We start from the raw sequence: 23,546 nt of genomic DNA, 5'->3' as shown, positions 1-23,546 counted from the left end.
GCCAATGTGATGTTTTTCATCATACAAGGCACTGTTTTTCATTATCAAACAAGACACCATTCTGATGTTTTTCATTATCACACAAGACACCATTGTGATGTTTTTCATCATCATAAAAGGCACTGTTTTTCATTATCATGCAAGACACCAATGTTATGTTTTTCATCATCATACAAGACACCAATGTGATGTTTTTCATTATCATACAAGACACCAATGTGATGTTTCTCATCATCATACAAGGCACTGTTTTTCATTATCATGCAAGACACCATTGTGATGTTTTTCATTATCATACAAGACACCAATGTGATGTTTTTCATCATACAAGGCACTGTTTTTCATTATCATACAAGACACCATTGTGATGTTTTTCATTATCATGCAAGACACCATTGTGATGTTTTTCATCATCATACAAGACACCATTGTGATGTTTTTCATTATCACACAAGACACCATTGTGATGTTTTTCATCATCATACAAGGCACTGTTTTTCATTATCATGCAAGACACCATTGTGATGTTTTTCATTATCATACAAGACACCAATGTGATGTTTTTCATCATACAAGGCACTGTTTTTCATTATCATACAAGACACCATTGTGATGTTTTTCATTATCATAAAAGACACCATTGTGATGTTTTTCATCATCATACAAGACACCATTGTGATGTTTTTCATTATCATACAAGGCACTGTTTTTCATTGTCATACAAGGTGATGTTCATTATTTTCATACAAGAGACCATTGTGACATTATCATAAAAGGTGCCGTTTTTCATTATCATACTAGAAACCATTCTGATGTTTTTCATTATCACACAAGACACCATTGTGATGTTTTTCATCATCATAAAAGGCACTGTTTTTCATTATCATGCAAGACACCAATGTTATGTTTTTCATCATCATACAAGACACCAATGTGATGTTTTCATTATCATACAAGATACCAATGTGATGTTTTTCATCATACAAGGCACTGTTTTTCATTATCAAACAAGACACCATTCTGATGTTTTTCATTATCACACAAGACACCATTGTAATGTTTTTCATCATCATAAAAGGCACTGTTTTTCATTATCATGCAAGACACCAATGTTATGTTTTTCATCATCATACAAGACACCAATGTGATGTTTTTCATTATCATACAAGACACCAATGTGATGTTTTTCATCATCATACAAGGCACTGTTTTTCATTATCATACAAGACACCATTGTGATGTTTTTCATTATCATACAAGACACCAATGTGATGTTTTTCATCATACAAGGCACTGTTTTTCATTATCATACAAGACATCATTGTGATGTTTTTCATTATCATACAAGACACCATTGTGATGTTTTTCATCATCATACAAGACACCATTGTGATGTTTTTCATTATCATACAAGGCACTGTTTTTCATTGTCATACAAGGTGACGTTCATTATTTTCATACAAGACACCATTGTGACATTATCATAAAAGGTGCCGTTTTTCATTATCATACTAGACACCATTGTGATGTTTTGCATTATCATACAAGGCGCTGTTTTTTCATTATCATACTAGACACCATTGTGATGTTTTTCATTATCATGAAAAGACAACACACAAGATGTCTCTACAGAGTAAACAGATCAGGGATTACAATAGTACTAGCTTGACATATATTGTACACAGACATGTTTGGCTTTCATGTCACAAGGAACCATCACAGTTAAATTTGAATTCTCATCATGACCTACAGTACAAACTTTAGTACAGATCAACAATACAACATTGTTCTAGAAGCTTTGGAGGAAAACATGGATGATACTGACTCCTGTTACTAGGAAACACAACATAACTCCTAGAGGCACCTTGTATGTAACATGTGGACAATGGATATGCAACAGGTACCGTGGTGCCTAAGGACTAATGGCAGCATATGCTGAAGGAACAAGGTCTGTGGGAGTAGATGCTATTGGGTCCCTTAGGTCTGTTTGCAGACGTTGCCAAGTGATGATGGCAGTATATGACATGGGACTTTTAGGTCAGATGGCGATTGGTGCCAATGGAATCCTAACGGATAATGGCAAAAGTTGCCAAGCAGTTCCAGATTTCTGATTCTAGTAGGTCCCGAAGATGTACCAAGGTACTGGAGCGTGTATGACTGCATAGACGCTTGAGGCTTTGGTGTTTAGTTGCAGTACTCCAGGAACACCAATTGACTTCCTGCTTATGGCGTGTCCCTGGTCTTGACTTTGACGCCAACCAACCCATACAGGCTGACATCTCTGGCTTGGCCTGAAACGTGCTTCGCTACATCAATTAGGCTGGTGAATCTCAGCAAGCTGGCCTGGCCCTCGCCATCGATCATTCCCATGATATTCCGTCCATGGCTGTCAAAGACTGAATACGTTTCGTCATTGTTCTGCAAAACAGCCGAGGTCATGCCATCAAAGGTCATCAGGCAGCCTGAGTATCCCTCACCAAAGGTCTCCTTTAAATATCGTTCTATTTCAGAATTGTGGTCTCCATTTGCCGATATGACACCCTGGTGCTCCGGTCCAAACGCGCACTTGACTGGCCATCTGAAAGCGCCGATTCTGGGTTTGTGAGGCAGTTCGTCGAAAGCCAGAAACCTGTTTTGTGGAGCGTTGTTTCCCATGTTTGTGAGAATCTGTTCATGGAGTTGATCCCCGAGCTGAAGGATGGTATCTAGTGTATTCCTGGACCAGATTCCCACCGGGAGGAAGGCACTGGCCACAACAGCCGTATATGCCATGCTGGTACACTGTGTGCCTGCATTCTCAGACCTGGAAAAGACAATACTTTTGTTTCATGCATCAAGAAAAGCAAAGTAAAGTATGATTTTTCATTTCAGTTGGTGGGAAAGGAGTAGGAGGAAGCAGCAAGATATAATATCTAACACGTTTGACATATGCGTGCATAATTTTAATCACAATTGTATTTAATCCTCTGATTGGTCTACACAAAGATCTGATACGATGTGATCTGATACGAAATGAACTGATAGGATGTGATCTTATCCGATGTGATCTGATACGAAATGAACTGATACGATGTCATCTGATACGAAATGAACTGATACGATGTAATCTGATACGAAATGAACTGATACGATGTAATCTGATACGAAATGAACTGATACGATGTGACCTGATACAAAATTAACTGATACGATGTAATCTGATACGAAATTAACTGATACGATTTGATCTGATACGAAATGAACTGATATTATGAAAGGAATGCAAACAAAATTACAATTGTCCGTTTATATAATTATGTATAAGGGTTCGGAAAATCAACTCAAATTTCTAAATAAACGTATCATCCAGGAGACACTTACGGTCCAACGATCCCTGCAACTGTTCCCTGGTTGAAATTACCCATCACGGAATAGCGGCAGTCAGGTAACCCTCCAGAGGTGACGGCGTCCTTGACCTGCGTGGTGGCGGACTTGGAACGGGCTGCCATGGTATCCCTATGATCCTGAATTCGGAACTCAGAACCGGAAGTGATAACTGGATGGTACCCAATGCCCCCACACTCACACATCCCATTCTCTCCAGACCAAGGGTAATCGTTCGACTGGGGGTGAAGCACACCCTTTAGGTTTAGGTAGCGGGTGCGATGAGCTGGCCTGGTGGTTACCTCTTCCTGCACTGGTTGTGGAGATCTGCGAGGTAAACACAGCCTTTATGTCACGAGTTAAGCGTTTACAAATTTTGGTTGAGAACAATAGTCTGTTAACATTTGTCTTGTGCAAAAAATGGGATATATGTGTCGTTTTCAAACATTTATACGTGAAATACTTGCTACATTATCGCGGAGAATAACAAGATCGTTTCTTACTAGCTGATTATTAACAATGAAAAATAAATGTCAAAGCCAAAATAAATAACAGAACACCCCGCAATGCGATGTCTGTCCTCTCCTGCATATACCGTACCTTAAAGCTGTCAATAAGTAACATTGCAAAGGATTCCTCCACTTTATTTATTATTATATGATATTATTTGTATAGCGCACATATCCACACAACTTGTACATGCTCAAGGCGCTGGTATTTCTTTCCCCTCGATCATTGGCTGTCAATCTCATCGTATTATTAATCCCAACTCCCTGGGGATCATACAACTCTTGCAGTCACTAGGCGCACCGAGTTAATGTGGCTTTCCAATCCTTACGAGGTACTCATTCACAGCTGGGTGGACTGGGACACATAGTCACAGTACTTTGTCCAAGTGAACTGCACGTTGCTGTACCCGCAACTAGGCGTTTGCACGTATTCATGTGGCCACCATCTGGTCATATACCAACGGATTCGTGGGCTCTTTCAAGTGCACAGGGTTTTGTACTGTACACGAGGGGTTGTGACAACCCTGAAAGAGTCTGCACACAAAGTTGACTCCAAGGTTTTTACACCCGGTCCCAGGTGGGCTCGATCCCTAGCTCGTTGGATCACTAGTCTGGTGCCTGAGACAGCTCGACCACCATGCCCCAATTTAGATTAAACTAGACACTGAAATCAGACATCTAAATGAGAGATATGCACATTAATCCTAAACATGGATATAGTTGGTAGAATGTTAGGCAATTCATACATGAAACTGAGCAAGATACGTGTATGATCAAGAGAAACAGGAAAACAGCAATTCAACTCACTTTCGGTCGACCAGAGATTTGTCCTGGCATTGAGCCTCAACCTGCAACATTACAGGCATACCTGATATAGGTCTACTGCGTATTGTGGATATAATTATTCATTCAGACCATTGGGTCGGGACCCGTGAAGGTCCGGGTTAGAATATTGATCTTCAGTAAGCGATGCATGTCGTAAGAGGCGACTAACGGGATCGGGTGGTCAGGCTCGCTGACTTGGTTGACACATGTCATCGGTTCCCAATTTCGTAGATCGATGCTCATGCTGTTGATCACTTGATTTTCTGGTCCAGACTCGATTACTGATAGACCGCCGCCATATAGCTGGAATATTGCTGAGTGCGGCGTAAAGTTAAACTCACTCACCCATGGGGTCGGGTCGACGAAGTTTCATTGTCCAGACAATATAGCGGTTTGGCGGGGATGCACACGCACACACGTGCATAAAAGCATTTACATTACGTATGTAAACGATACATTTCGATCTTAATGCAATATACCATGTGTGTTCATTTTAACCACTTTTCCACAAAACTAAACTAAATATCTTTACCAACGTGCAATTAACATTTCTTAGCAGACACATACATAGAACTATATGAGTACAAACTATTATTGTGTAGACAACCATTACACCGGTACTTCAGCTTAGTCTATTGCGTTAACACTTCAACATTATCAACCGGTACGTCAACTGTATAAACATAAGTTCCCTCATGTATATGTCACGCCGAAGACCCGGGTTCGAATCCCCACATGGGTACAATGTGTGAAGCCCATTTCTGGTGTCCCCCGCCGTGATGTTGCTGGAATATTGCTAAAAGCGGCGTAAAACCAAACTCAGTCAGTCACTCACTCACTCATGTATATAAATGTTTTACCGCTGTACTTCACTTCACAAGATCTGACGATAATACAAATATGAACACCTCATCCTCAAATTTCAGAGTATTGGCAACTAAATCCGAAACACCAGTAAGCTACATGTGCTTGTCTCGACGTGGTTAAATTAACGAACGTTTTCAATGATAAAAGAATGACAAAAAATAAAACCTACAGGTTCTAACTATTTATTCAGTATTAATTGCACTATAGCGTGCGTAGATTTAAATAAAATATAAAGAAAATAGCTTTATTTATATCATACTACAGCATATTAGAGTAAACCTACCTCAGTACCCCGCACACATGGCAAGCAGTAACTCAGAAAAGTGCGTGCAATATTCGCCGCCCACTGCCGTGCACGCTCTCGGATGCTCCGTCTCGCTTCACGATTGCGTGCTTTCTTCCCCATTATGCTATAGTGATGAAGTCATTAACGTAATTCAGTAAAGGTCTCTTTAAAATGAACCAAGAGCTTTGCACAGCGCGCCATAGCAACTTCTGAAACAATGACGTGACGTCACAATGACGAATTCTGAAAATAGGAAGCCATGTTAACACGGACTCATATTTTGAATTTTAACTTTTGCGTAAATAAATATATAAATAAATAAATAAATACATTTTCTTTTCTGTTTATCTGGTCTTGTCATCATTATCACCAAGTTTTCAGCATAGTTTCTTTATTGCATATATACGGGACAATTATAGAAATTGTGCACACGAAAAAACGCTGTATCCGTCCCTGTGATACGTACATCATCATAGCATTTATCGATTTCTCTTCCTTAACTGTAACTGTGTCATCGAGTGCACCAATACAGTAATGAAGAAAGTGGACTTCAACACGATTTTCAGCATTATATATATGTTTCAGAAATATGGGGAAATGAAATGAGAAACCAATTAACTGATCGTTTCTTTCTACACATTGTACCACTACCCGAATATGATGAAAGTACTACTGAGATAACTTAATAACTAACCTGATTGCTGCTGCATATTTTACGAGATATTGACACCTGACAATCGGAATTTTTGCATAAATATTTTGAAAAATATCACACGTAGCTCTGTTTTCTCTCAAACTTAACATTTTCGTAAACCAATATTGTAAGCACCCGTTCGTTCACTTCATTCGATTTACATCAAGTATTTACTGCATACTATATGATAAAAAGAAACCCAAAACATATTTTCCTGAAACTTGCTCTGAAAAGTAACAATGGGCATTATACATATTTGCATGGTGCAAATAAGAACACGTTAAATTTCTGTTTCACGAAAGTTTATTTATTTGGTTGCTGTGGCAAGATGATATTCTTTTGTAGTGGTATGCAGAGCTAATGTAAGCTGGGTCCCATCTCGCATACGCAAGGTTACGCGCGCAAAGGGAGCCGGAAACCAGCTTAGAGCTCATGCGAATATGCGATTAGAGTTATCTGCCCTTCAAACGCAGCCGACGGATGACAGAAAAGACGAGAAATACGCTCACATACGGAGAAAATATGACATTACTAAACATGTCGATTGAAAACCATGATGTTTCGAAGACAAAACGTCCGTTCCAAGAACCATAATTTCCCTTGGGCGTTCTAACTGCATGTAGATGGTGAGGCAAATATGTGTGACCATACAAGGCCTGTTCTGGGTTTTTCCTTGCAAATATATTAATCACAAATCAGAGAGAATGTTTTTCAGTTAACGTTCTCAAGCCTGATGTAACAAAGATCAAAATATAATGGCACTGTCTGTTTTCGGCAGTTTGATGTTGATTACAGAAATGATGACATTGAGCTGATACTGTTGTGATGAACTTGTGATTAAATGGATCAAGTTTTCAGTTTTCTATTATTCACCTTTCTTCATTAGGACCTCATAAGACATGCGAATAACACTTCTTTTTCTAGGCAGGTGTAAAATATTAAATATTCGTCATGTGTCCAAATTACGAATTCCTGTCTGTTAAACTGGTTTGTCCATTTCAAACACTTTATTTAGTAACAGTGATACAAAATATTCATGATACATGGGAAACCCTGCTTATTGTAGCAAAGAACAACAGTTGTCTTTGAGACATTCTATATAGTATTATAGTCTTGGCACAAACTGACCCACCCATGGGAATTTCTAGTAAGGCTGAGTACCTATTATGGCCATAAGGTTTAAGGAAATTGTGTGGTCACACTTGGTAGATCATCATACCCTGAAAGCATACACTCACAGTACCAACCTCTTGATTGTGTGCACCGGATTAATTATTGGTATTCACCAGATAGTTTGATGATTGTCAAAATATATACTTATTATTAAGCATGTTAATATTGTAGGAAAGAATGAAGACCCTGTTTGAGATAACGGCAGAATTTGTCGGAGAACATGGGCACCTGTATCCAGATGCTGCCTTTGCCTGTAAGTAAATATTCCATGTTATAGGCATAGAGAAAGTTCGGCACTTCATGACTTGTATTTAGCATTGTTTAGTTGCATTTTTGTCCATATTTATGAATTTTAGTCTGCCATACATTTTGAGATGTCATTTGTATGCTTACATATACCGGATTATTTACATGAGTCATAATTTGAAAGGGTTAGGGGAAACTCAGAAAGGCCCAATGAAATTACTAAATTCGTCAGTGCTTGTTATACTTGTGGATATATGTTGGAGACAGAGGAACTGTTTCTTTTTTAAACAGTCTGTAGAAAGTCTAGTATATGTCTTTAGGTCTTTCTTTTGTTCTTCATATGTTTCAACAGTCTCATTCACTAATTTTTGTTTGTAAGAGTTAAAAGACTTTTGTCAACTGATAATGAATGACAGTGATAGCCAAGTTTCATGTATTATTGTTAGGAATGCCACGATACATTGATGCACCGATACTTTTTCTAAGATGATATAATTATCGATACATTCAAAACTATATCAATATTTAGTTTTGAAAGTATCGGTTTAAATATGTTTATGTATCGTTTACATTTTGCAATTGTATCATGTTTTTATCCCCTTCGTCCGTCTGTCCGTCCGAAATCATTTTGTTTCCGGAGCATAACTCAAAGACTGTTCGATATTTTTCAACAAAAATGGGTAGATATGTCAAACATAACCTTAAGTGGTGCCTTTAGCTATTTGCAGATTTTTGGCATTTTTATTTTTCCCGGTTTCCATGGAAACGATTCGGACTTAGTCCCAAAAGTGAGGGTTGGGCTTCGTTTCCAGGGCATAACTCAAGAACCGTTCAATATTTTTCAACAAAACTTGGTAGATATATCAAACAGATCCTAAAATTGTGCCTTTTGCTATTTGTCAGAATTTTGGCATATTTAATTTTCCCGATTTTCATGGAAACGATTCGGACTTAATTCCAAAAGAGAGGGTGGGCTTCGTTTCCGGAGTATAACTTAAGAACCATTCAATATGTTTCAACAAAACTTGGTAGATATATCAAACAGAACCTTAAGTGGTGCCTTTTGCTATTTGCAGATTTTTGGCATTTTTTTTTTTCCCGGTTTCCATGGAAATGATTCGGACTTAGTCCCGAAAGGGAGGGGTGGGTTTCATTTCCGGAGCACAACTCGAAAACTTCTAATATTTTTCAGCAAAACTTGGCAGATATGTGAGGCAGATCCCAAAGTGGTGCCTTTTGCTATTTGTAGATTTTTGTCATTTTTATTTTTCTTGGTTTCCATGGAAACGATTCAGACTTGGTCTCAAAAGGGCGGGGTAGGTTTCGTTTCCGGAGCACAACTCAAAAACTTCTTAATATCTTCCAGTAAAACTTGGCAGATATGTGAAGCAGATCTTGAAGTGGTGCCTTTTGCTATTTGCAGATTTTTATCCCACCGGCATATAATGCGGTGGGATATAGTCGTCGCCTCGTCCGTCCTGTCCGTCCGTCCGTCCGTAATCATTTTGTTTCCGGACCATAACTCAAAGACCGTTTGATATTTTTTAACCAAAATTGGTAGATATGTCAAACATAACCTAAAGTGGTGCCTTTTGCTATTTACAGATAATTGTCATTTTTATTTTTCTCGGTTTCCATGGAAACGTTTTGATCTTAGTCTTAAAGAAGGGTGGGCTTCGTTTCCGGAGCATAACTCAAGAACCGTTCAATATTTTTCAACAAAACTTGGTAGATATATCAAACAGATCCTAAAGTGGTGCCTTTTGCATTTCACAGATTTTGGCATTTTTATTTTTCCCGGTTTCCATGGAAACAATTCGGACTTAGTCCCAAAAGTGAGGGGTGGGCTTCGTTTCCAGAGCATAACTCAAGAACCGTTCACTATTTTTCAACAAAACTTGGTAGATGTATGAAACAGAACCTTAAGTGGTGCCTTTTGCTATTTGCCGATTTTTGGCATTTTTATTTTTCCCGGTTTCCATGGAAACATTTTGAACTTAGTCTCAAAAAGTAAGGATTGCTTTAGTTTCCGGAGCATAACTTAAGAACCATTCAATATTTTTCAACAAAACTTGGTAGATATATCAAACAGAACCTTAAGTGGTGCCTTTTGCTATTTGCAGATTTTTGGCATTTTTTTTTTTTCCCGGTTTCCATGGAAATGATTCGGACTTAGTCCCGAAAGGGAGGGGTGGGTTTCATTTCCGGAGCACAACTCGAAAACTTCTTGATATTTTTCAGCAAAACTTGGCAGATATGTGAGGCAGATCCCAAAGTGGTGCCTTTGCTATTTGTAGATTTTGTCATTTTTATTTTTCTTGGTTTCCATGGAAACGATTCAGACTTGGTCTCAAAAGGGCGGGTAGGTTTCAAGCTCGAGAGCACAACTCAAAACTTCTTAATATCTTCCAGTAAAACTTGGCAGATATGTGAAGCAGATCTTGAAGTGGTGCCTTTTGCTATTTGTAGATTTTTATCCCACCGCATATAATGCGGTGGATATAGTCGTCGCCGCCTCTGTCCGTCCGTCAATCATTCAATCATCCGTCCGTAATCATTTTGTTTCCGGACCATAACTCAAAGACCGCTTGATATTTTTAACCAAAATTGGTAGATATGTCAAACATAACCTAAGGTGGTGCCTTTGCTATTTACAGATAATTGTCATTTTTATTTTTCTCGGATTCCATGGAAACGCGTTTGATCTTAGTCTTAAAGAAGGGTGGGCTTCGCTTCCTCGAGCATAACTCAAGAACCGTTCAATATTTTTCAACAAAACTTGGTAGATATATCAAACAGATCCTAAAGTGGTGCCTTTTGCATTTCACAGATTTTTGGCATTTTTATTTTTCCCGGTTTCCATGGAAACAATTCGGACTTAGTCCCAAAAGTGAGGGGTGGGCTTCGTTTCCAGAGCATAACTCAAGAACCGTTCACTATTTTTCAACAAAACTTGGTAGATGTATGAAACAGAACCTTAAGTGGTGCCTTTTGCTATTTGCCGATTTTTGGCATTTTTATTTTTCCCGGTTTCCATGGAAACATTTTGAACTTAGTCTCAAAAAGTAAGGATTGCTTTCGTTTCCGGAGCATAACTCAAGAACCATTCAATATTTTTCAACAAAACTTGGTAGATATATCAAACAGATCCTAAAGTTGTGCCTTTTGCTATTTGGCAGATTTTGGCATTTTAATTTTTCCCGGTTTCCATGGAAACGATTCGGACTTAGTCCCAAAAGTGAGGGGTGGGCTTCATTTCCAGAGCATAACTCAAGAACCGTTCAATATTTTTCAACAAGACTTGGTAGATATATCAAACAGAACCTTAAGTGGTGCCTTTTGGCTATTTGCAGATTTTGTCATTTTTATTTTTCTTGGTTTCCATGGAAATGATTCGGACTTAGTCCCAAAAGTGAGGGGTGGGCTTAGCTTCCAGAGCATAACTCAAGAACTTCTTAATATTTTTCAACAAAACTTGGTAGATGTATGAAACCGAACCTTAAAGTGGTGCCTTTTGCTATTTGCAGATTTTTGGCATTTTATTTTTCTTGGTTTCCATGGAAACATTTTGGACTTAGTCTCAAAAAAGTAAGGATTGCTTTTCGCTTCCGAGCACAACTCAAAACCCGTATAATATTTTTCAACAAAACTTGATAGATATATCAAACAGATCCTAAAGTTGTGCCTTTTGCTATTTGCAGATTTTTGGCATTTATTTTTTTCATGATTTCCATGGAAACGATTTGCACTTAGTCTAAAATCAAGCTGGACTTTAAGTAACTGTCAGATGATTTGTTCTTTCAAAGATGTGGGGGCCGGGGGGATATGTCATCTTCTGATGACTCTTGTTGTCATTTATATTTTTCATGATTTCCATGGAAGGATTTGCACTTAGTCTAAAATCAAGCTGGACTTTAAGTAACTGTCAGATGATTTGTTCTTTCAAAGATGTGGGGGCCGGGGGGATATGTCATCTTCTGATGACTCTTGTTTGATTTTATGTGAGTTATAAATGATTAATTTGCATGCTCAAAGATGGGAAATAAGAACTTTTTGATCTCTGAGAATAAAAAATGTTGATCTTTTTGGGGACAATTATAAAATATGAAATATTAATGTTCAAAATGTAGCTACATTTACACAATTATGCCGCAAAAATAGGTATCATGATGCATATCGAATCGTGACATGGGTATCGTGATACGTATTGATCCATGAAACTTATGTATCGTGACATCCTTAATTATTGTGTTATTTTACCCATAGGTCAACCACGCACTGTACTTGAGCTGGTTATTATGAAACTGAGTGCTGCTGATCTCTATAGGCTAGATGACATCCTCTGCAGCCAAGGTGAGAAGCAAGATTAGAAATGCCTAGAAATTGCCCTTATTGATAGAATACATTCCACATTTGCATTTTACTATTGATACATTTGCATTCATCAATATCAGGGAACAGCAGTTTTGAGATATCAGACATATTGCTATATTGAATAATGTTTTTTTCATTTTGTTCGTTTAATGAAACATCAATATGCTCATTATTTCTTTGCTGCAATACAAACAAAATCTTAATGCTGAGTCTTAATAATAACTATGGATAACAAATTATGACAACTTAATGGTACAATTCTGTTTCAGGTTTAGATGTAGATGTTGTTTGGCATTATCACTGCCAGACTCTCAATTTGCTCCGACGAGGTGTCAAGGATGTATTTGGAGAGTCAGATGGCATTACCTGCTACAAGGATATCTACCATTACAAACAGTTCCATTCTCTGCTGACAATTCTCTCGCTTGATACATTTGCTGCTGGCATGTGTGGTGAGATGTTTCTTTATTAGACAAACAGACTTACGACTTACTTTAAGAAACTCATGTCTGACAAGTATTGAACAGATGGAACAGTAGACATGATACAGTTAAACATGTTGAACAAAATATAAAATATTTTATGAAAATAGAAAGTCCTTGTGACATGTTTGAAACTGTTATCGTATGAATTTGTAATTGAAATTGCTTAATCAGCAGGGGTAAAAATGTGCTGTTTATCAAGTGTGGCAGAGGGAAGTCACAAAACCTTTAAATCCATTTGATCCATCTGCTGAATACTATTTTACCATAATGTAAGCTAAATATAAGCAATATCGTAATTGAAAATGCTTTCCCCTCCTTTTCATTGATATTGGAAATTCATTAAGCATGATTATTTTGTTCATCATTTGCCATGGGAAAAAAGTTTATTTCTCTCCTACTACATGTACTGAACAATGCCACAGAGTAATTTTAGTTAAACAAACATCAGAGTGCTCTTGCTGTACCAGGGGTTTGTTCCAACTGTTATGATTAACTTGCACTAAACAACAAGGAACTATGAACCCAGGAGAGGATCAGGTTGGTTGGTTGGTTTGTTTGTTGTTTTAATGCTGCACTCAGCAATATTCTAGCTATATGGTGGCAGTCTGTAAATAATTGAGTCTGGACCAGACAATCCAGTGATCAACAGCATGAGCATTGACCTACGCAATTGGGATGCAATGACACGTGGGTCATCCAAGTCAGAGAGCCTGACTACCTGATTGCCTTTCATGACAAACATGGGTTACTGAGGACCAATTCTAACCCATATCTTCATGTGTGTGTCAGTTGTATTTCACAGGGAAAGAAATCTTTGCATGTCTGTACTCTTTTGAATGGTGTAAAGTCTGTAGCATCAAGGAGAAGATTATTCTAAATTGTTGTAAATGTTAGAACATTGATGCAGTTGCAAAATATCACATATATACAAGTGTAATGTCACAGACCCACACAATACCAATCTCTGTTATTTCTCATATGATTTTGAATGGTTTAAATATTGTCAGTTTGATAATCATATATTCATATTCTGAGAAAATATTCTCTTTCTAGATGTTCCATCGCCGACTGATATGTACACAGTGCCCTTGCACAAACTGAAACAAGGGCAAGGTTCACGCCAGGCAGATGAAGTCCATCCATCCATCTACACATCTTTTCTGATGAAATGTGCAAAGTATTGCAAGAAACTTGTATTAAACGGGCGACATGTACACTATATAGCTTCAGATGAAGAACTCATGATGGAATTGATAAAGCATACCGAAAAGCTAGTCATCTCTCCCCTTACAACGTTTTGCTTTTATAATCTGAAGTATTTCCTAAGCAAGCTTTTGACAGAAGGGCGCCTTGAACAAATCTCTTTACGTGGGTCATCACTGAGCGAGAGGGAGCTCACACAACTGATAGCTATATGTAGTGGCTGTCCTTGTCATGGCGAGGAAACTGCTACGTTTAGTGGTGGGAAAGAAGTTTTTTAAATCTGCTTCGACTACCATGTCAACCCTCTTGTTGAAAAAATCAATCACCACTGCACCTGAAACCACAAAACAAAACTCTTCGAATGAATCGTCTCCAGACTCTTCAGATACTTCATTGAAAGATCAGTTAAACCAGTTATATCACAGAGACTTACAGGACAAAGTGCTTGACTGTTTGCTTGATAAAGCAGTCCCGAAAGCAACACAAACTCACAGACTCAAGCAATGTCATCAAGTGATTCTTCTTCAGAAACTAGTGCAATAAGTAGTACCACCCCACCCAGATGTCTTTCACCCCAGGCAAAGCCTTACAGCATTCCTACCTCACCTTTAGCATCAGAAAAGTCCAAGTCCATACTCCACAGAAACACTTTGAGCACCCCTAGCTCAAATCACCAGAGTGCTGCAGCTTCAAGGCCCAAAGTTCATAGACGTATATCTGATTGTCTTGCAACTAGTAGCTCCCAAAGTGAATCCTCTGCTGCTTCTAGTGATTTGATCCATAGAAGCAGGTCTTGTGAAAAGCTTTGTGTAGGCTCTGGAGGAGTTCGGATCTTTGCTATGACCAGTGATACTGGAACTCTGACAGCTGGTGATATAATCAGTCAGTTCCTGCCACATTGGAGCAACTTAAGAAAACTGTACGTCTTTTTAAGTGCAGGTAAGTTAAAGGAGCAAATAATTTTCTTGAGAAACTTAAATAGTGATAACTAGAGAACACCACCTGCAGTATTCTGCCAAGGCGATAGGCGTTGCAGGATTCTCACTATAATTTTTAGACCGGCACATGAGTATGAGTATCTTGAAGAGACATGTTAAGGGCAACAAACACCTGCAAGCTGTTGAGGCTAAATATAACACAAGGGATGTTGTTGCTGCTGTAATATATTAGGTACAAGAAAGATTCCATGTAAAACATCGTGTGTTTGTCTAATCAGAGACCATATAATATCAGTTACATGCCAGGCCGTAGCGCTGATGGTTAGTGATAAACTGTTGGAGAGGGCCGTCCCTCTATTATATGGTCTCTGGTCTAATATTACTTGGGGACTGTGACTCTACATTTACAAACTGCATGTGGACCCATAAGTTTTGAACATGACCTCATGTGCATACTCTGAATGGGTGCCCACTTATCTAGTTTCTAGACAGAACCCTTAAAATCCACAGGATACTTTTAGCAATATGTGAACAGACATACTGTGGCAAGCAGACTGGCGCATAGTTCTTTCTTGATAAAGGGCTGATGTTTCTTAGTTCCAGCATTCAGTGTGCAAGGTTAGCTAAGCATCAACTTTGGAAATGTCTTTCCATGATAACTTGTTTGAGAAAATCATAAATCTGAACATGGGTAAGAAACCATACATTTATGGGTAGTGAGACCCAGGCTTCTCACATCTAAGAACCAAGCATGTACCGGATAACAGTTTGCTTTTTGGTTTGGTTGTTGTTTAACACTCCACTCAGCAATATTCCAGCTATATGGTGGTGGTTTGTAAATAATCAACCAGACAATCCAGTGATCAACATCATGAACATCGATCTTTGCAATTGGGATACAATATTATGTGTCAACCAATTCAGCAAGCCTGATCTCATTAGTCGCCTCTTATGACCAGCATGGGTTGTTGAAGACCAATTCTAGCCTGGATCTTCATGGCTGACCGGATAAAGAAAGTAGAAATATTTTCTTGTATTGTACAAAACAGTTTTTGTGATCAACATGTTGAGTAAAACTGTAATGCTTGCATAATATATATCACATAAGCATGAAAAGTGCTTATACATTCAAACGTTGAAACACATAGAAATACCAAAACCATTTCATATGTAATTAATTATGATGATTGAGTGTGGAAACATACACCCTTTTAAGGCACTAAGGTGATATTAAAGTCGTCGCTGGTCTGTCAATAAGTTCAGTGTCATTTTGTTCACAGGACTGATGAAAACTGTTCTGGAGTTGGTTTGCCGTAAACAACTGACACACTTGGTTGTGGACACAGGATTTACAGACATGTTCTTAGAATGTCTTATACATCTATTTATGTGTCACTACCGGCACAGTCAGTATGTGCGGTGAGTCAGTATGCCCATTTAGAAGATTGGGCAATCTTGCATGTTGGTATTATGATATTTAAACAACTGTGTACTTGGCATGATGGTATTGTTTTGGGAACATTACATGGCTAGAAGATGCTATGTACATAGTGATATAGTTGATATAGATCTGGTACACAATAGCTTATATATGTAAACTGAAACAATTTTCTTTTGCCATGTTTATGGTTGACCATGTATTCTAACCTGCCAGCTATGGAAAATTGTTTTAATAAATAATAATGCCTTCAAATGCCTACTTATAAATTATCAAGTTATGGGGACATATCTTTTATGAGATATTTACCTTTTCTTTTAAGGGGGATCTCTAAGTTGTATATATGTAAGTGGATTTTTTAATTACTATTTATACATTATTTGAATATACCTTTACAGTCCAAAGCCTATGGAGTTTTTTCAAATTTCCGGGTGCAAGCTTATCTGCATTCAAGAACCTGTAACCATCAAGCATAGTAAGTACAAATAAGGATACAGTTATTGTTTTTGATCATGTTAATGGCCTGTTAAAGTGTTAGCACCATAATTTCTTGTGTTAAAATAAGTACAATCAGTTCAAGAGTTTCTAACTTGACAATCATAATGCATCCAAATATACATTACATGTCAAAATATTTTATAACTTTGGTCAATTTAGCCTGAACGCGTTGTAATGATTAGTTTGAAGTGACAGGGTATGACTTTTTGATTGTTGGTTGATTGTATGTTATTTTTAGGCAATATACATATGTATGATGCTTCTACTTGCAGAGCTTGCTGCAGTGAAGATTTTAGATTTGAGTTGGAACTCTTTTGAAGAACAAACATTCAACCTTCTGCTGGAGTTCATCAGAGCTGATACTGCTTTGAGAGGTTTGAGGCTGGCCTCATGTCATCTGCAGCCTGACAAGATACGTCAAATTCTTGATACACTCATTGTAAAACAAAGGAACACAGGTAACAACTCAATAATTGACAACTTGTTGACATTGCATGATAGCTAACCATGCTAACAGCCAGACATTTTACTGCCTATCTTACTTTATGCTGTAGTTTCAGAACCATGGTTTGATTCTATGCTACAAATTGATGACAAATGTTAGGATGTGGTATTGGACATAATAAATAATCATGTTAATATCATTTTAGTGTTCTTAGTATTTGCCAGGTTTTTTTAACGCTCTTCCAGTTATTGGGAATCAGCTTGTTTCTATGCCATGTAATTCCACTAAAAAGTGTTCTGCGATTCTTTTTCTTTTCTTCTTTAGAAAGGTTTGGGGCAGATACCATAATGCAGTCCGTAGATAAGCCTAGTGTGTTTTCAGTTCATAAGTTTCAAACATAGTGATTCTTTACTTGTAATTTTCATTTGAAATTGAACTCTGTTTTCAGTAGATTGAAAGCATGAACTATGGATCAATGAAGATACATTTTAGTCAGCATATATGTTTGTTTTGTAAACCCAGAACATAATTTTCCCAGATTACTAGAACCACTTAAAAAATACACAAGAAAGTATGTGTTTGTGGCACAAAAGGCAGATTTCCTTTTGAACAGATGTGTTTGAAGAAGGAACTTTTGAATATCTCTTCTTTTGAGCGTATACTGTTATCAGCAAGATCAGGGTGTAACATAGATTCAGTATCTCTGGCAAGAATCTAAAATGTGGAAACTGCGGTGGCTGAGCAGGTTAGGTGGCAGACTTTGTGTGTTGGTGATTAGGTGCCTGACTCTGAGGGTGTGGGTTCGAATCCTGCATGCGAGTCAACCAAACCAAAGTACTAGAATCTGTACTTTACTACTGCCAAACAAGGATAAGTTGGACCTGCACAGAGAACATGTTTACGAGAAATAGGCGGTGCACGATAATGAGCAAACCAATTTGGTTTGTGCAAGGTAAAGCAGATGTAGGTGCAGTGCATGACAATGAAATTGATTCAGCGCGTAGTTGCACATGCCTTTCTCATAAGACTCTCACGTGGTTGGTGTAGCACTACACTTGATCGCGGAAAACGTGGGTCCCCTTCGCTCACAATGGCAAGCGCCAATGGGCGGCACTCATACATGCTAATATGGGTCAATTGTCAGGTCGGTGCTCAACTTATCCTTGTTTGCCAGTAAGAAAGTGTAATCCCAAATATAACATATGTTATATAAGATGTCGTAGTAGAATACATGCATTGACTTCCTTGGGAAGTTATGTTGCAGTATGAAAATATAATGATTTTGGGATCCACTCTAAAATTTGATGTTATTTTTATGACAGGGATGTTTTAGTTTCATTTTTAAATATGGAAACTGAAATATATCCACATTGAGTCGTGGAAATCATGAAAATGTATCTAAAACCTTCACATACACATTGTACTACATGTACACCTGAATTTTTAATTGGGCAGACAGAGATAATGCAGTGTGTTAAATGTTGACTTGCTGTATTAGACAGTTAAATGCGAGCACTGTGCATTGTCATCATGTTTCAGGTGCTGGTATGGAGGAACTAAGCTTAAATGACAACATGGTAGAAGGTGAGGGATGCGAGCAGTCCCTCACAAACTTTGTGCTGCATTCAGTGTCCCTAAAAAGGTTATGTCTTTCAAATGTGGGATTGTCCAACATGATAGGTATGTGTGACATTGACAGTTTGTTTGTTAAAATTGTAAAGATTGATGCTCATGCTGTTGATCACTGGATTGTCTGGTCCAGTTTCGATCATTTACAGACCGCCGCCATATAACTGGTATATTGGTGAATGCGGTGTAAAACTGAACTCACTCACTAAAATTGTAAATATATCATATTCAAACCAAGTTAGCAGCTTGTCTGAAACTGATTCGTATTTTCTGTCCATCTGTCATTAACTTCACATTTTGGAAACCATAATGCCGATGGAAAATTTTACTCAGAATAATCATGATCGCATTGTGACCAAACCAGGGTACATGCCTTCCTCTCTTGACTGTTAATGATCAAAGGATGCCTTTTGGCTGTGATCAGCGGCCATTCCTCCTTTAGCCAGATCAGGTCTTGCATTTCACTGTAGGCAAGTTGGGAATACAATTTCCTCTGTTGTCACATTGTCCGCCAGCTTAGAGATGGTTCTTGGCAATTAACCCCTTGATGAAATTTTAATGGTTAAAGAATTTGGCTAATATTTGGCAAATCAACATATGTATTATCATATAAAATTGAATTACTGAAAAAAAATGTCATAGAGCAGTTTGTGCTGTGTGATTGTTTTGTGAATTTCTTTTTATCTTTGATCTGTAACATCTTCCAGATACTTGCCCTAATTTTGTGGATGCTGTAGGAGATCACCAGGGCCTAGAGGTACTTGATATCAGCAACAACTATCTGGGTATGTTGATAGTTAATAATGGTTATTTGTTATTGTATGGATGCCCAACTGCAACCTACAGTGGTTGTCAGACCATATAATGTAAACATGAACTAATATGTTTCAAAATGAAACAAAAAAACAAAAGAATCTTTTTCAGGATTTTGTACACTTCGATTGTAACCTATATCCTCTTCATATATGAGGTAAACTTCTTACTGTTTTAGATCTGATTTCTCGATACATTGTGCATGCAGTTTAATCTTGTAGACTGCACTTCTAACTCACTGACAATCTGAATTAAGCCACAAATTATTGACACAGGATATATTATATCAGAAAATGTTTGAGTGAAAACTACAATATTTTGAAATAACCCTCAAAGTTTTACTATCTTGGTAAATGCTTTCTGAGATCACATAGCAAAACTTTTCATTTTACAGGAGCTAGACATTTACAAGTAATTGAGAAGATCCTTGCTCTTTCTCCTGTTATGAAGGATCTGAATGCTGCGTAAGTACATTACACGTTTATCATGGCAGCATGTTACTTGCTGGAAAATTGAGGATGGGTGTGGAAACAGAATGTGAGTTATAGATATTGGATCATTGGAATTTTTCAGACCAATATTATATCAATGCTCAAAGACTTAGGTGATTAAAGAAAGATTGTCATTCTGAAATCAGAAAGTGTGTTGGGGAAGTCCATGTCTCAAACTCCAGCTCTAAATAAATTCAACTGTTTTTTGTCTTGCAGATTCAACCAATTCAAAGGACAAGATCTGATGGAGATGTTAGACAGATTAGAGATGAGAAGAACCAAAGTGAAACACAAGATGGACCATCTCAGTCTCAGTCGCAATGTATTCACAGCTGATGAGCAGATATGTATCATGAACAGGTTCTCGGTATATGCCCATGAAGTCAAGGCCACTTGTATTGGCATACATGCTGAACCTCTTGAACATGTGGCACAGATGTGATGTGTGACAGCTTTCTAGCAGACACTGTATTTTAAAGTAAATAAAAGTGTTTTGTAATTGTGAGTCCCTCAGATTGATTTTCAAGATCTCAAAGATGTGAAAATGCTTGTTTCAACCAATAAAATAATATTTAATATATTACATAGTGAGACATGTTTGCTCAATTTCAGGTAGCAGTATCACATGAAATTGTTTAGATTTGCAGATTGGTTTGTACCCTCTGCAGGTCATTATCTTGAATTATCTTTACTCAAGGTCCAAGTAAATTAGACAACCTCAGCACTCATAAACGAGTATTAAAGCTTCTGTACTGTATGTGAAGCACTAGGATAATTCTGTACTCCTGGATTATCAGACTGCCCTGTGACACCAGATCATTGTTGGTTTACTCTGTGTCAAGAAGGATACACACTTATTTCAAGGGCACTATTTTTTCAAATGATAACTTTGCCGACTTGTCAAGTGTATTTGTTTCTTCATCGAAACAACTTTCTGATCATACTTTTTATCTACATCAGTCTCAAACAGTTGACTTTCAACTACTGAAACATTATATTTTTATGTTGTTGAACTTGTGATTACACTAGTGGAATTAATATCTGAATGTCCGAGGGAAGAACATATTTGCTGTTTAACTTGGTAGAGGATTTTCGTAACTGTTACCCATTAGGGAAAGGTAACTGTTACCCATTAGGGAAAGTTTTGAATGAATGAGAAAGAATTGCCTTATTTCAGTCCATGGTACTCTGCTATGTTGTTTACAAAATTTAGATACATTTTCTATGCTGGTAACCTATCAACCTATATTAGGTTCTTGTTTATATGAAACACAATTAAATACCATTATTTTAATGAAATAAAAATTGTATATTGTGTGTTTATGAGTAACATGGACACCAACTACCAGGTTTCACTGGAGTTAATAAATGGAAAAAGTCAATATTGCTTCAGAAGAATTATCAAGAAAAAATGTCAACAAAAATTACAGAATGGTTTCTTCATTCATCCAAATCTTTTGATCTCAACAGCAAGTATCATACCACAGCATTACATGCGATATCTCGCTTTGCAGAACGCTGTCCTGTATATCCCAGCTTCAGCTCACCATGACTGAGTGCGCAACCTTGTTTATTCCATCACCCATTCCAGAATTTGATCGTACAGCAAAGAAACCGTGAAGGTCCGGGTTAGAATATTGATCTTCAGTAACCCATGCTTGTCGTAAGAGGTGACTAATGGGATCAGGTGGTCAGGCTCGCTGACTTGGTTGACACATGTCATCAGTTCCCAATTGCGCAGATCAGTGGTCATGTTGTTGATCACTGGATTGTCTGGTCCAGACTCGATTATTTACAGACTGCTGGAATATTGCTGAGTGTGGCATAAAACTAAACTCACTCACTCACTCGTACAGCGACCCAATCCTGTTCATGACTGGAAGATAGGATCATCTCAACCACAGGGGTTCGAATCACTGTTTGGACAATAATTTCAAAAAATAGAAATCTAGACTTTTGCAATCATATTTTTGGACCAGTGAGAGCCATTTTGTCAACAACATTTTGTCGTGTATTTGAATCTCTCACCGTCAATCGCAGGATTCTGATAAAAAAACCTTCACATTAGACAGCACAATTCTGTTAGCTACGTTCTTAGTACTTTCAATATGACGATACATGTATATATTTTTCATGACTTTTTAAACAATGACATAATCTCATAAACGATTTAAGTAGTTGGGATTATTTTTATCAAAGCACCGCAACCATTACGAGCGTTCTTATTGATTTGTCTTATTTTCGCACATAACAAGCAAGGGGGACGAGTCTTCTTGGAGGTTACAGAAAGTGGCAAATGGGAAACAGAAAACGGCTCAGCCTGGTTCCCGGGGTCTGCTGCGCTAACGCTTCGACACATGGATCTGAACGACCTCACTGATTGAATATATACTACAAACAAAAAGTATGGGAACACCCAAACTTTCATAGTCATTTACAAACTTAAACGTGGTGAGGTCATTTATACTCTGACAGTATTGACAAGTGCGTCCATGCGTCCGTGCACATTTGTCTTTTCTGGAGCAGAACTTTTAAACGGTTCAATATTTCTTCACCAAACTTGGCACATAGATAGGTCTGGTGGTGTACTTGTGTCTTTTGGTAGTTTTGGATGTCTTATTATTATATTTTTTGCGTTTTGATGGCAACAAGTTTGACTTTGACTGAAATTGGAGTTGGTGCTCTTTTACGGAGCAGAACTTTAAAACCGTTCAATATTTCTTTACCACACTTCTCACATAGATAGGTCTGGTGGTGAACTGGTGCCTTTTGGTAGTTTTGGATTTGTAAATAAAATATTTTGTTGTGTTTCCATGGCAACAAGTTTGATTTTGACTGAAATTGGTATTAGTGCACTTTTCCGGAGCAGAACTTAAAACCGTTCAATATTTCTTCACCAAACTTGGCACATAGATAGGTCTGGTGGTGAACTGGTACCTTTTGGTAGTTTTGGATTTCTGATCATGATATGTTTTGCGTTTCCATGGCAACAAGTTTGATTTTCACTGAAATCGGTGGTAGTGCTCTTTTCCGGAGCAGAGCTTTAAAACCGATCACTATTTTCTTCACCAGACTTTCCACATAGATAGGTTTGGTGGTGTTCTGGTGCCTTTTGGTATTTTTGGTATTCTGAATTAAATATTTAGTGTTTCCGTGGCAACAAGTTTGACTTAGGCTGAAATCGATGGTAGTGCTCTTTTCTGGAGCAGAACTGTAAAACCGTTCAGTGTTTCTTCACCAAACGTGGCACATACATACATCTGGTGGTG

General features: G+C 37.8%; 2 protein-coding genes across 2 annotated transcripts; one reads left to right on the top strand and one right to left on the bottom strand.

Moving 5' to 3' along the window:
• Positions 1 to 1,278: 1,278 nt before the first annotated feature.
• On the bottom strand, positions 1,279 to 6,072 carry LOC124254487. The gene is made up of 4 exons (XM_046688329.1): positions 5,848 to 6,072; positions 4,680 to 4,720; positions 3,361 to 3,690; positions 1,279 to 2,803 (listed from the first exon to the last, which is right to left on the bottom strand). Exons 1-4 carry the CDS (start codon positions 5,968 to 5,970, stop codon positions 2,224 to 2,226), a joined length of 1,074 nt encoding a protein of 357 aa, XP_046544285.1. The 5' UTR covers positions 5,971 to 6,072; the 3' UTR covers positions 1,279 to 2,223.
• A 928-nt stretch (positions 6,073 to 7,000) lies between these two features.
• Positions 7,001 to 20,776, top strand: LOC124254341. Its single transcript, XM_046688278.1, has 12 exons — positions 7,001 to 7,170; positions 7,889 to 7,970; positions 12,230 to 12,316; positions 12,607 to 12,789; positions 13,876 to 14,964; positions 16,244 to 16,382; positions 16,800 to 16,876; positions 17,172 to 17,357; positions 18,884 to 19,024; positions 19,681 to 19,758; positions 20,181 to 20,250; positions 20,494 to 20,776. Exons 5-12 carry the CDS (start codon positions 14,529 to 14,531, stop codon positions 20,717 to 20,719), a joined length of 1,353 nt encoding a protein of 450 aa, XP_046544234.1. The 5' UTR covers positions 7,001 to 7,170; positions 7,889 to 7,970; positions 12,230 to 12,316; positions 12,607 to 12,789; positions 13,876 to 14,528; the 3' UTR covers positions 20,720 to 20,776.
• Positions 20,777 to 23,546: the final 2,770 nt, after the last annotated feature.

This window comes from Haliotis rubra, unplaced genomic scaffold (assembly GCF_003918875.1).
Source record: "Haliotis rubra isolate DU_JTF1 unplaced genomic scaffold, ASM391887v1 Scf10, whole genome shotgun sequence".
NCBI lineage: Eukaryota > Metazoa > Mollusca > Gastropoda > Lepetellida > Haliotidae > Haliotis > Haliotis rubra.
Note: the sequence above shows the minus strand (reverse complement) of the source record. Positions and strands in the feature narration are given on the sequence as shown.